This window comes from Cydia amplana, chromosome 1 (assembly GCF_948474715.1).
Source record: "Cydia amplana chromosome 1, ilCydAmpl1.1, whole genome shotgun sequence".
Taxonomy (NCBI): domain Eukaryota; kingdom Metazoa; phylum Arthropoda; class Insecta; order Lepidoptera; family Tortricidae; genus Cydia; species Cydia amplana.
This window is the reverse complement of record NC_086069.1, coordinates 3,030,745-3,045,675: the sequence shown is the minus strand read 5'-3', so window position 1 is coordinate 3,045,675 and position 14,931 is coordinate 3,030,745. Positions and strand designations below refer to the sequence as shown.

The following is a 14,931-nucleotide window of genomic DNA, read 5'->3' as shown; positions in this document are numbered from 1 at the left end:
AGTATGTTTGTTGGTATTTATTTTATTAAATGAGTCACTTTAGTCTTAATAAAGTTAAGATACCTATCTATGCTTTTATTACGCTTATTCATTATTTAATTTCTAATTCGAATGCAATATGTTTTAGTGCACTAGTCTTACTTATAGGTATATAGTAACTTTACCATTGTGTACGGTTAGCATAAATAAACAGGTGTTTCTTTATTGATACATACACCTACACTGTATCACGTCAAGGCTAGAACTTTGGATGTTACGTTTTGTTGTAATTGCTTGCCTTATATTCAATCACATTTTAGACTTGTGGGTCATATTATATATGACCGCTACAACTTAAAACACTTCTGTAATTTTCCTGATATATATTAAAAAGCAATATGTTAAAAGCATATAAGAAGTCGTACTAATAATTGAATTTATTATATATTTATAGTATCATCTTTTAGCTCTTTGCATGGAGCACAATCACTTGATATTCGATTAAAATAATATGTTGGATACTTCCTCAATGTATTCTTTAGTTAGTCTAACTTATTTATTACATTCCCTATTTACTATCACCTTATAGGGTAAACCAACCTTTATCCGTTTTTTAAGATAATCTAAAAACAAATCAAGTAAAAACTGACCATCACGTCATGTTAGGTCCCGATACAAGGAAGGTTTAAGTTACTTACTTACCTGATATTTTGATGCACAACATTGTTACCTGTTTCGCCTGTTGAATAAAACGTTGAAAGTATTTTTTGAAGTTTTATATTTCATCACTAATTTAATGAATTGCTTCGAACCCACCAGTCCCACCCAGGTTAACCGTCTATACTCTATAGCCTGCTGGCAGTTGGATTGTATTACAGGTTACATAAGTTTATAAAAAGAGAATCCTTTAAAGCAGCGGTCGGCAACCTTTTAGCAGCCAAGGGCCACATAGTAGTTAACGAAGTATAGACGCGGGCCGCACTTTGTTAATATTTATGACTTTATCACAAATAGCCAGGGAGACTCGCGGGCCGCAAGTGACAGGTTCACGTGCCGCAAAACAAGCAAAAAAACGGTCACCCATCCAAGTACTGACCCCGCTCGACGTTGCTTAACTTCGGTCAAAAATCGCGTTTGTTGTATGGGAGCCCCACTTAAATCTTTATTTTATTCTGTTTTTAGTATTTGTTGTTATAGCGGCAACAAAAATACATCATCTGTGAAAATTTCAACTGTCTAGCTATGACGGTTCGTGAGATACAGCCTGGTGACAGACGGACGGACGGACGGACGGACGGACGGACAGAGGGACGGACGGACGGACGGACAGCGGAGTCTTAGTAATAGGGTCCCGTTTTTACCCTTTGGGTACGGAACCCTAAAAATTACTATTTATTCTTTTTATTCACATCAATCTTCTTCGTCATTAACCTTCTTATACCAAAAACACTTAGTAAAACAAGTACAAACACAAGACCCAACAGGTCGAGGTACATCTTCTGGTACCAGGGCACCTGGAGCGCAGGGGAGCGCAGATGTGGCGCGCCGCGCGTGCGCACCACGTGCTCCACCCAGTGCACCAGCTCCGCGCCGGGCGCGCGCCGGTCGTGGTAGATGAACGACAACTCTTTCACTTTCTCCCGGTACCTGAAATGATTTTATTTTGAGAAAAAAAACCGGCCAAGTGCGAGTCGGACTCGCGCACGGAGGGTTCCGCACCATCAACAAAAAATAGAGCAAAACAAGCAAAAAAACAGTCACCCATCCAAGTACTGACCCCGCCCGACGTTGCTTAACTTCGGCCAAAAATCACGTTTGTTGTATGGGAGCCCCACTTAAATCTTTATTTTATTCTGTTTTTAGTATTTGTTGTTATAGCGGCAACAGAAGTACATCATCTGTGAAAATTTCAACTGTCTAGCTATCACGGTTCGTGAGATACAGCCTGGTGACAGACGGACGGACGGACGCACGGACGGACGGACGGATAGCGGAGTCTTAGTAATAGGGTACCGTTTTTACCCTTTGGGTACGGAACCCTAAAAAAATGGTATAATTCACAAATACTTTATGCCTTTTGTGTCCTTACTTCATTCCATGACATATTTTTCTCAGTGGAACTTTAATTAAATCAACCGCACCTTTAAGAATGGGATACCCTCATCTACTTCAGATTTCATTTATCGTCACTTTGACATAATATGACACCCCTCTGGAGTTACAACCAGGCGTCACTTCCCATGAATCAGTTAAAGAATCTTGTACTACCTACTTATACAATACAATACAAATAGGTACTCTTTATTGCACATCTCAATAAAAGAAAACAAAAACGCAAGCAGAGGTAAAAAAACAGGCGGTCTTATAGCTAAAAAGCGATATCTTCCAGCCGGGCTAGCACATGATTGGCGCGACAGTATCTCGCGGCGAGATAAGATACCCGTAGTACCCTCTTTTATTTACACAGAAAAAGACGGGTACCTAGTCTATCTCGCCGCGAGATACTGTCGCGCCAATCGTATGCTAGGGGTGCAGACAACCTTTGGGTACTTATCTACTGCACCTACTTGGGATTTCCAATCATCTCTTCGATGGTTAATTTCAAATCTCGCGGAAGCTGGTCGTGGCTCAGCTGGACGTGACCCGCGTATCCTCTCTGCACGGCTCGGAACACGTTTTGGAACTGGTCGCCGAAGACGGGCACGCCGAGGATGGGGACGGCGAAGTGCAGGGCTTCGTTGGCGGACAGCAGTCCGCCGTGGGTGATGAATAAGATGCAGTTAGGGTGAGCTGCGAGAAATATTTTATGAGAGCAACTAGATACAAGTATATATCGCAACCAGGGATGTTGCGGATGCCGATTTTCTGACATCCGCGGATGCGGATTTTTAAAGCCTCACATCCGCGGATGCGGATGCAGATGCGGATGTCAAGATAGTACCATAAAAAACGTCAAATATTACATTTTAGTAATTTTTATTTCAAAAAACCGGCCAATTGCGAGTCGGACTCGCGTTCCAAGGGTTCCGTACATTAAGTCCCACTCACGCTTGACTGCTCATTTCTAATAGGTTTTTTGGTTAATGACTAAATTACCTAGCAGTCTAGCACTTACGCCGATGCTAAGACGTTCCTGTACCGACCTGTTCCACATCCACATCCGCATTAAATCCGCATCGATTTTATGCGGATGCGGATGCGGATGTTGAAAATAATGCGGAAGTTCCGCGGTTGCGGATGCGGATGCGGATATTCGCAACATCCCTGATCGCAACCTCCAAACACTTAATGTCTATATTTCATTTTTTTAAAGCATCAATTTTAACCGTATTGACTAATAAATAAGCTCATAGGTATTTAGAAGCACAATGAGATTATAAGATAGGCGCAATCGTGAAGACACTGTAAACTGAAACGACATATCTTACGTCAATATTATCAGCTGTGTTTTAATTGTAAGTTAAACGTGAAATGCAGTCACGCACGGAATATCTGGAGAAACATTAACTTTTTAAATGTTCTATCATGACGTCATTTTGTAATAAAACTGTGTCAAAATTAGGTTGAAAAACTCGATATAAACTTACAATTTAATGAAGACTCTTAGCCGCCACAAAACCTTATCATATTTATTATACCTAGTTTGTTTTGTTTCTAATGCTGTATACACATGGGCCAACGTAAGCTAAAGTAAGGGACGGGGGGATGTGGTTATAAAATGCGTTAGAGCAAGCGATATTGCTGTCATTCCTCTGTATAGCTTAGATTAGCCTACGTTGGCCCAATATGTGTACCTACTCGGTATATTTTCTATATCAAATGAGGCTCAACTTTATTTCAAGCCCTTACCTAAAATACTCTGCTGCGGTGCAAAACTGAAAATGTGGACATTCTTCGGCACGTTCTCCGGTGCTTCTTCCAATTTCCAAATGACAGTTTGTCTCAAACTCCCTAACATGGCCAGGAGTCCCTGCTTCAGGGTCTCTGGCATGCGGTTGGCTTGCATCATGGACCCCATACTGAAGTAAATTACCCCATTTTTGGCGTCATCCATGATCCTTTGCAAATCCTGAAGAGTCAATAACAAATTCAATGTACCGCATTTGTGCACAACAATAATTACGTACCTACTCCAAATCAGTCCAAATAGTCTATACATGAAAATTCTTCTCTTTGCTTTTGTTTCATTTTGTGTGTAGGTACCCACCTATATGTATAACGTTATGTGAGATATGTTATACGAGAAAATCATCAGTAGGTAATTAATTAGTGTGACGGACTGTGACCATCGATTAATTTGATTGTCATAAAATAAATAATTCCCTAAAGTATTTTTAGTTTGTCATATTAAAGTATCTTTAAAATGCACCATAAAGTCGCGCTTACTGCAGGTAAAGGTTTTTCTTGAATATGGTACCCAGCTACGGGCACATAGCTCTGCGGCAGCTTGGTGGCCTGTCCGGCCAACACATGCGAGTTGCCCAGCATCAGAGACGCGTTGTATTTCACGGCCTCCAGTAGAGGCAGCTGCCGGCCTCGCATGGCGACCGCGGGGCCGAACGCCCGCTCAAATAGTACTTGTTCTTCAGAAATTAGCTGCCTGTAAAGGGCATTTAAGTTGAGTACTTATTATTAAAAGTAAAATTGTGTAAATTAACCAATAATATAAAGTTTTTTCTTGGCTAAATCAGAATGTAGGTAAGTGACAGAAGATTCTTAGCATCTAACTGGATAATAATTTACTAACGGATCTATTATACATTTAGATCAAGGGTAAATTGTTGATTTGAACATTAAAAAAGCATCCGTTTATCCGGCTCGAAGGACCATTTTACAACTTACGGTTCTGTGTTGTACCAACGTCGTTCTTAATCATTTTCATTTTAGGAATTAATCTACAGTGTAGGTATAGCGGTAACGCAGCTACGAGTAGGTGAAAATATTATATGATGAAACTTACCATCTGATATATTTGTGCCTGGCGATGGTCCACAACTCCGTGATCCGCTGTGCGAACGTGAACGGCGGGAGAGCCCTGGAGTGGCCGGAGGGAACGTAGGCCGGGTCCGTCCACTCGTCTATCAGGGACAGCACTAGCCCGTGGGGCTCCATCGAGGACAGCCAGACGAAAGGGCAGTTGAACACCGTAGACAAACTGCAATAACAAGACGCGGTTATTGGTAATTTTTAGTCATATATTTGTGAAATTGTAAGAGCTCACCGGCTGCGTATGCGTAGATGTATACGTGCGTATGCACTAAAATATTGGAGCCGTGCACGCACATGCCACGCAAGCGGTTTTAAGCTTTTATGTCTTCATTAGTTACTAGCTTCGCCTGCGACTTCGTCTCCGTGGAATACTGATGATGATGATTTATAAAAACTATCCAAGGTACCTATGTCCTTCCTCTCAATCGGTTTAGCGGTTTAAGCTTGAAGAGGTTTACCTTACACAATTACACTGTTTTAACAATACACTCCTTTTTTTTGTAAAAAGACGCATTCGCATTTATAATATTATAAAAGTAAATATTGGATGGATAATATGAGTAGGGATTACCCAACTAAGAATTCATTGACAATCCAATCAAGAATGACTAAGTCGAATTCTTCCTTCGGATCCATCACCATCTTCTGCACGTCTTCATGCGTGGCTGTATAGTTGGACACCATTAGGTGCTGGTGGTATACTACGTGCTGGTGGAAATCAATCTCTTTCCCCTGCCTCAGGACCTTGTCGATGTCGCACATGTCCTCTGGAAATCGATTTACTCATATAATAATTATTCATGTTGTGTGTGTCATAAATTTAAGGATCCTTAGTGCCAGTTACACCATCCGTACTTGACAGACTGATCAACGTCACCCGGCGCGCCGCGGCGGTTTACTATGAAACTTTCCATACAATTAGCGAACTCTTTAACCTTTTGGACGCCAATGACCGATATATACGCACCGCAGGTCCAACGCCAAAGACGTATTAATCGGTCATAGACCACAGAGCAACATAGACCTAGGTGCATATGGGATCATCCATTAATTACGTCACACGAATTTCTGGGTTTTTTACCCCTCCCCCCCTCCTTGTCACACTTGGTCACATTTTGCAAACACCTCCCCCCCCCTGTTGTGAAGTCACTTTTTAGGCAATTTTGTTTTCAACGAAATCGACAATATTAACTCGGCATTATTTTTTTAATAAAAAAATATTTTTGATATATAAATATTAGTAATTTTATAACACAACGAAAGTTACATCCAAAATCTCATTATTTAACTGTACAGCGAATAAAAAAATATAAATTAATTTTCGGTTACTGATGAAGTTAGTGACATTACAATGTTTGTGACTCCCCCCTCCCCCATGTCACAACATGTCACATTTTCTTGACCCCCTCCCGCCCCCTAAACGTGTGACGTAATTAATGGATGACCCCTATGCATAAAGTTCAATTTCAGTTTTGACACTTCCGTGACGTGGCGTCTTTTGTGTTTGACACGGCGTCGAAAAGGTTAACGATGACAAACAGTTTGGTGCAACCGACCCTTATACTTAGTTGACTACGTAAAGTACACCTTACCTACCTGCACTGACCCTATAAATAAGTTTTCGGCAAAAATTTCGTATTTGGTACAAGCTTGTAGCGCTGACTGTACTTTTAGACAATTCTAAAAACCCCAAACACAATTCGGTTGCGTTGTTTTATCGCAGAGTTCCTATGGCTACGTGTCTCCATCATCTAATCAGCTCGATGGTACCATAATATTGCATTGTCATTGTAACCCGACTTACATATGTACCTATGCAAATTTTCAGCTTCATTGGAAATTGGGAAGTGGGTCAAATTTAACTTGTAAAATTTTATACCCTTACAAACATACATAGGTACAGTCAGCAGCAGAACTTGCTAAGCGGGCGAGGTGTTCAAAATGATCTTGACGCGTCTGTATTGTTAAGAGAATAAGAGCGCGTCAAGGTAATTTTAAACACCACGCCCGCTTAGCAACTTCTGCTGCTGACTGTACAAAGGCTTGTAATTGATGATAATTACCCGGTTTATAAACCCTCCTGTTAACTGAGACGTCGATCTGCCGTAGCGTGGGAGCCGATAGTTTCGAAGGGACCCCTGTGATGTATGTTACCTAAAATAGGAGATAGTACCTACGATTACTTATCAACATTCAACAATTTAAGGAGAAATAGCTAAAAGCTACCTACCTACATAAATATAACAAATAGTTGATAGAAAAAGCCAATAGAAACTTAAATAAGGTATGGAAATAGTATGTGGTGGGGAAAAGATGGGTTGAGATTTTTTTTGTAATGCTGTAACATAGTTTTACGTAGTGTCCGGCGGCCAGAAGATGGCGGACTACCCCCTCCCCGAGGATGCTGTGGCTCCTGCCCCCCGGCAGCGGGAACACCACCAGGATCCTGAAGCAGCAACACCAGCCCAGCAGGGAAATCAGGATTATACTCGCCGAGAGCCGCATTCCTGCTTCTGGAACATACTTAATCACAAAACACATACTTTTTTTTTCACATAGCATAATACCTACGGTACGTATGCACAACTACAAAGTACAAACGTGGCAACACATGGAAGCAAAAGTTACTATAATACCTAGTCCGAACATATTTCTGACTTTCAGCCTTATGACAGTGTAGCAGGATTTATATTTTACACTCCTTTTTTAGATTAGATTATTTAAAAATCTCTAAGTACTTATAACATATTTAAAACAGGGTCTATCGCCGAAACGCCAAAACGTCGGAAATAAAATAAATTCGCGTTAGAACCGGTTTTAAATATTTTAATAAAAATATCTTTTTTTATAGATTTTACCTATTTATTTAGCAAATAACTAATCCTTCTTCTTCATCTTCCGTGTCGAGGTTCCATTAAACAGTGGATGCCTAGAAAGCAATTCTAAACAACTATGTTTATTGGTAGTAAGACAACTGTGCATGTAACTACGACTAGGTATTTTGAGGTATCATGTTATCAATGGAATATTTTATTGTATGTTTAATTACACTGAAAACGTGCAATGTTGCATGCGCTACATGTCATTTAACAGAATTTCTTTAATAGGTTATAAACTGAAAAAGATATTATATAGGCCAAGGCCGGAATCGTACCGGTACGCCGTCTTCTTCTGTTCAACTACCTACGTTGAACGGCTAACACAGTGGACCTCTAGGCCTCCCGGCCACGGCGGTACCCGTCCCAAATTCTTGAGTAGATAGGTATATGCATTATTTGAAAGCCTAGGCGCCTTGCTTGAACCTCCTATACGAATCCCTGGCGGGATTACGATACAACGAGAGACAGTGCTGCCATCTATACAACTAGGAAACAAATCAAATCATTCAAATATTAAATAAAAAAATCAAATCACCTAATTGTAGTTTTCAATGGGTCTACTGCTACACCGCCCACGGCACGAAACATTCAGCCAACAGATTTTTGAAAGGTCTAGGTTTGCCTTATCATATATATAATAATAATAGGAACGCCTCTACAAGTAATAAAACAAAAATATTAAAATGCAATGGTGATTATATTTTTTTCTCCAAAATTAAATAATGCATATTATAAACATGGAACAAAATCTTTAAAACTATGTACAGGTGACACTCTCATGCTTTGTATGGGAAGATAACATTTACTCAGGTCAGGATCGCGATAAGGACCAGCCTCTCGCAATCTCATCGACTTTTGGGAGATTTTATTGTTCACAAATACATTTTAACACGTTGACATTAGAGTCACATTCTCCTTGCACCATCATTGGCAAGCAGTGTCCATTCGTAAACCTAATAAGTTAGTCTAGTTTCTTGCTGTTAGTACACTCTGATGGTTTTGATAGCGACTACATATTATAGTCAGCCCCTAACTCTTCAACGACTTTACAAGCGACAGAGTGTGGAAGTACCACTATAAATATCAATTTCTGTGACATTTATAATTTTGTTTAGCACTGTCGGTGCCGAGTTAGCTTAGACGGACTTACTGATGTGCCGCCAGAAAGTTTCCATAATTGTGAAATTCCCACATGGGAAAATTCCGGATACTTCTCATATTTTTGTGTAGCAATCAAATTTTTTCATTTCGAAAATGAAATTCCTTACTTTTGCGACATTTTCCTGAAATTGCCAAATTGTTTTCCAAATTTTTGGAATGTTTCCGTGCACATCTGTAGGCGGATTGTAGCTACAGTTACAATTACGAGTAAAATATTTTTTCTTCCCATAGCATAGCCATAAAACGACATATTCTGTCATTTAGTTAATCGGTAAGGCCCACCACCACCCTGCACCATCCCGCTAACCCGGGGTTAAGCTGTTAAACCCCCAGTGTCAAACAGTACTGGCAACCATGGTAACTCCAGGTTTAACCGGTTAACCTCGGGTTAGTGGAATGGTGCCAGTGGGCCTAATTCGATTTCCAATTTAGTTAATTTTCTGATAACATTGTCAGAAAAAATAGTCCAGCGATAAACTAAATGGCAACACACGTCCCACAGACACGCATCTCACACGCCGCTACACATAACATATTTATATCAGTTTCCATCTAACTATCGAATAATTTATAAATTGTTTGTATTAACAGGGGCCCGTTTCTCAAAAGCTTGTAACTTGTAATACAAGCGGATGTCACTTTTTGACAGCTTTGGTTAGAAAGGGACTTCCACTTGTAGTACAAGTTACAAGCTTTTGAGAAACGGGCCTCAGGGCGCGCACACAACGTCAAGAGCTGATAGGTAAATCATATATTTAGTTACTGTACAGTCGAGTTCACAAGCCAACGTGCCAAAAATATATTTACATGACCTTATTGTCAGAGGCGTGTAAATACCTATATTTTAGGAACGTAGGTTTATAAAGATGTTTGTAAACTCCACTGTACTTGAAAAACACCTAGACGTCAAGCGTTGTCAACGCTCTAAGCTAGGTTAAAATTAAAGCTATATATCTATATATATAAATGCAAGTGTCCTGACTGACTGACTGACTGACTGATTCATCAACGCAGAGCCGAAACTACAAAAGCTAGAAAGTTGAAATTTGCACACTAGGTTGAATTTATAAAGTGTACAAGAGATAAGAAGCGATTTTGAAAAATTCAACCCCTAAGGGGGTTAAAAAGGGGATGAAAGGTTGTATGGGGTGCAAGTTTTATTTTAAGTTAGGAATTTGAATCTTTGTAAAAATGTACTATATTAAAAAACAAGAAAACTAATTTCTGCGTTTTCGAAAATTCATCCCCCAAGGTGGTGAAAAAAGGGTTGAAAGTTTGTATGGAGATCTAATATTTTTGTGAGTGTTGGACTTGAAACTTTGTATATGGGGATATTATTATAAGATGGGAAAAGTAATTTCAGCGTTTTTGAAAATTCATCCCCTAACAGGGTTAAAAAGGGGTTGAAAGTTTGAATCCATTACAAATGCTTTGAAACTTCTTAGAAAGGCATAATAGCCGATTACAAAAAAAGTAATTGCAACGTTTTTGGAAATTCAACCCCTAAGGGGGTTAAAAAGGGGATGAAAGTTCGTCTTGGGATGCAAATTTTATTTTAAGCTAGGAACTTGAAACTTTGCAAAAAGGTATTAAATTAAAATACAAGAAAAGTAATTTTTGAGTTTTTGAAAATTCATCCCCTAAGGTGGTGAAAAAGGGGTTTAAAATTTGTATGGATATCAAACATTTTTTCGAGCGCGGGACTTGATTCTTTGTATTTGGGGATATTATTAGAAGACGGGAAAAGTAATTTCAGCGTTTTTGAAAATTCATCCCCTAACAGGGTTAAAAAGGGGTTGAAAGTTTGAATCCATTACAAATGCTTTGAAACTTCTTAGAAAGGCATAATAGCCGATTACAAAAAAAAAGTAATTGCAACGTTTTTGGAAATTCAACCCCTAAGGGAGTTTAAAAATGGGATGAAAGTTCGTCTTGGGGTGCAAATTTTATTTTGATCTAGGAACTTGAAACTTTGCAAAAAGGTGTTAAATTAAAATACAAGAAAACTGATTTCAGCGTTTTTGAAAATTCATCCCCTAAGGTGGTGAAAAAGGGGTTGAAAGTTTGTATGGATATCAAATATTTTTTCGAGCGCGGGACTTAAATCTTTGCATTTGGGGATATTATTAGAAGACAGGAAAAGTAATTTCAGCGTTTTGTAAAATTCATCCCCTAATAGGGTTAAAAAGGGGTTGAAAGTTCGTATAGGGTTCAAATTTTATTTTAAGCTAGGAACTTGAAACTTCGTAAAAAGGTATTAAATTAAAATACAAGAAAACTAATTTCAGCGTTTTTGAAAATTCATCCTGTAAGGTGGTGAAAAAGGGGTTGAAAGTTTGTATTGATATCAAACATTTTTTCGAGCGCGGGACTTGAGTCTTTGTATTTGGGGATATTATTAGAAGACAGGAAAAGTAATTTCAGCGTTTTGTAAAATTCATCCCCTAACAGGGTTAAAAAGGGGTTGAAAATTTGTACGGGTATCAAATTTTATTTTAAGCTAGGAACTTGAAACTTCGTAAAAAGGTATTAAATTAAAATACAAGAAAACTAATTTCAGCGTTTTTGAAAATTCATCCTGTAAGGTGGTGAAAAAGGGGTTGAAAGTTTGTATTGATATCAAACATTTTGTCGAGCGCGGGACTTGAATCTTTGGATTTGGGGATATTATTAGAAGACAGGAAAAGTAGTTTTAGCGTTTTGTAAAATTCATCCCCTTACAGGGTTAAAAAGGGGTTGAAAATTTGTACGGGTTTCAAATCTTATTTTAAGCTATGAACTTGAAACTTCGTAAAAAGGTATTAAATTAAAACTGAAAAAAATAAATTTTAGCGTTTTTGAAAATTCATATCTGAAGGTGGTGAAAAAGTGGTTGAAAGTTTGTATGGAGATCAGATATTTTTGTGAGTGCGGGGCTTGAATTTTTGTACAGAGGCATTTATTAGAATACAAGAAAAGTAATTTCAGCGTTTTTAAAAGTACATCCCTTAAAAGGGTTAAAAAGGGGTTGAAAGTTTTTATGGGGTTCACATTTTATTTTAAGCTAGGAACTCGAGACTTCTTAAAAAGGTATTTTATTAAAAGAGAAGAAAACTTATTTCAGCGTTTTTGAAAATTCATCTCTCAAAGTGGTGAAAAAGGGTAAAAAGTTTGTATGGTGATCAAACATTTTTGTGAGTGCGGGGCTTGAATCTTTGTAAAATGGCATTTTATTAAAATACGAGAAAAGTAAATTCAGCGTTTTTAAAATTCATCTCTTAAAGGGTCGAAAGGGGGTTGAAAGTTTGTAAAGTTGCAAACAAACTTGAAACTTCGTAAAAAGGTATTTCATCAAAAGAGAAGAAAACTAATTTCAGAGTTTTTGATAATTCATCCCCATGGTGGTGAAAAAGGGGTTGAAGATTTGTATGGAGGTCAAACATTCATTTGAGTGCGGGACTTGAATCGTTGTAAACTTTGTATATGGGCATATTATTAAAATACAAGAAAAGTAATTTCAGCGTTTTTAAAAATTCATCCCCTATAATGGTTAAAAAGGGGTTGAAAGTTTGTATAGGGTTCAAATTTTTTTTAAAGCTAGGAACTTCAAACTTCGTAAATAGGTAGTTAAGTAGTAGGTTTTATTAAATAGAGGACATGAAAATCTTCTGGTTGAGAGGGATTATATCGAGAACAATTTTATTCAGTTAGGGGCTTGAAGCTTCGTAGGTTGTGAAAGACAAGTATCATGCGTTGTAATATTAATAATTAACAAATGATTAACCGTCCTACTGCGATCTTTTGCTGCATAATGTTCTAAGCTAATGTAGAATATATAACCACCAATATACAAATCCACGCGTACGAAGTCGCGGGCAACAGCTAGTCTGTCTATAAGTATACGATTTACGGTTGTATTTCAATCTGTTACCAGCATACTCTTACCGCTGGTAACAGCTGGAATTATCTTTTACCTTTAGGACCAACTGCGAAAAAAGCAATTATCACCAAAATGAATTGGTGGTATTTAAGTAAGATTCCAATTTTGCATGATTGCAAAATCTACATTTGTATTTTCAGTTTATATTTTTTTTTACGAGCTTTTATTTACTTAAAGTATCCATTTGCGTTTATTTTTGTCTCAGTTATTTGTTAAAGATAAGGGAGCGTTCAAGTATTACGTAACGCAAATTTTGGACATTTTTGACCCCCTCTCCCCCCCATGTAACGCGCCGTAACGTTTTTCTGTACCCCCCCCCACCCCTGGTCAAACGTTACGTAACCACCAAGTGACCATTTATTTACCTAAATACCACAATTATGTGGCGTAAAGTACCTGAAGTAAAACAATGTTACGTATCGCGTAGTTCAAACCCCCCCTCCCGCCCCTGTAACGCATCGTAACATTCGTAACGTTTTACAAGACCCCCCTCCCCCCAAATTCGTTACGTAATACTTGAACGCTCCCTAATATGAATTTTCATTATCAGTACTACAAATTACGTTTTATTGAATGAAGAGCTGCCAAAATAATTAAGTATAATGTGATTAATGTGATAAGTTTATTTTATAATAAAACAGCCATAACCGGCCCTTGGTGTTGTGCGCTCGCCTTACAACGTTACTAACTACACCTTAACGGTTGATCTCACGCCCTTAATTCCCTTGTACAAAACGTCTACCAGATGCGAAATAGCTTGGACAGGTTTTAGAATACGTGTTCTAAATAAAGAAACTACGATGTAAGCATATAGGGACCGTGCATTTGGAGTCTGCCACCTTCAGTCGTAAACAGGGCTATAACCGCGAAAAACGATGTTCGCAAATTGCGGGCATTTTTCTCTGTCACTATAATTACGCCTTCAATGGAGTAAAAGAGAAAGATCCCCGCAATTTGCGAATCTCGGTTTTCGCGGTAGCCCCTCAGAATAATTACATTTGTTGTCATTTCACGCCTAGCTTTCTTGCACAATGCAGGGTCTGCCGTCTAATAGCTACCCTTTGACCGCTAAAGACGTCAACTGACGCGCGCGGCTACAGGCCAATATCAACCTTCGTACATTCCGACACGGTTCATGATGACGTGATCGGCTTGGCGGTTAAAAAACTTCGCGCGAATAACTCGGGTACGGTCCCTATATCCATGACATGACAGAAAGTCTGTCCATCGAAGGATTATAGTTTTTCTGATTGCTCTATAAGTATTTGTAGTTTCAGCTATTTCAAATAATCAATCGTATATCGTTTGCTACAGCCCTACTACTTAGTCAAATAGTTAGGTGGGTGGTTTTCATGATCTCACCAACCATTTGCGATAAGTGGTATCCCTATAGAAGGCAATAGGCGTATTTAGGAGTATTCATTAAAATGTTTCTCCGTCCAAGCTTGTAAGATTGTACTATAATAGAATTTACAATTCAGGATTCATAATGCGAGAGGCACTTGATCTCTTTACCAAGTAAGTTGAACTACATTACATCTGGGAAAAGTGCATATGGAAAGATTTTCAACTACTATTGTCGGGTTATTCCCACTAGTTACCACCAAGTTGTTACCAGTGGTAACTACTGCGATTTTTTTTCCCACCTTTTACCACTGGTAACTACTGGGAAAAATTATTCCTAGTAGTTACCACCAACTCGGTTTAGTGGTAACTACTGGGAATTATTCCCAGTAGTTACCACCAAAATTATGTTATAGTTAAATACTAATAAAAACAGTATAAATAGTAAGAGTATAAATACAGAGTGATTCTGAATTACCTAATAAAATGACTTGAAAAATAATCTAAACGGATTATTAAATTTATTCTTACATATATCATCGTTTTTGTACTAGTACCGGTTAAACTGTTTCAATATTTTTGGTCACTTTTAAGCCAGTTTACTAAAACACTAATCGACTAACAATTATTTATTAAATCACTCGATAATTATACTATACT

The 14,931-nt window shown here is 38.4% G+C and overlaps 1 protein-coding gene across 1 annotated transcript; it reads right to left on the bottom strand.

Moving 5' to 3' along the window:
- Nucleotides 1–1,366: 1,366 nt before the first annotated feature.
- On the bottom strand, nt 1,367–7,478 carry LOC134652630 (UDP-glucosyltransferase 2-like). Its single transcript, XM_063507794.1, has 8 exons — nt 7,324–7,478; nt 7,032–7,122; nt 5,540–5,735; nt 4,940–5,134; nt 4,366–4,579; nt 3,829–4,048; nt 2,547–2,769; nt 1,367–1,626 (listed from the first exon to the last, which is right to left on the bottom strand). Exons 1-8 carry the CDS (start codon nt 7,471–7,473, stop codon nt 1,368–1,370), a joined length of 1,548 nt encoding a protein of 515 aa, XP_063363864.1. The 5' UTR covers nt 7,474–7,478; the 3' UTR covers nt 1,367.
- Between the last annotated feature and the right edge of the window lie 7,453 nt (nt 7,479–14,931).

What these genes read in the sequence shown, in the direction of transcription:
- LOC134652630 (XM_063507794.1), bottom strand. Translation starts at nt 7,473, where the DNA reads ATGCGGCTCTCGGCGAGTATAATCCTGATTTCCCTGCTGGGCTGGTGT. An exon ending in TTCTGGCCGCCGGACACTAC is followed by an intron (nt 7,123 to 7,323) that starts GTAAAACTATGT and finishes CTCCTATTTTAG; the next exon opens with GTAACATACATCACAGGGGT. An exon ending in AGGCACAAATATATCAGATG is followed by an intron (nt 4,580 to 4,939) that starts GTAAGTTTCATC and finishes TGCCCTTTACAG; the next exon opens with GCAGCTAATTTCTGAAGAAC.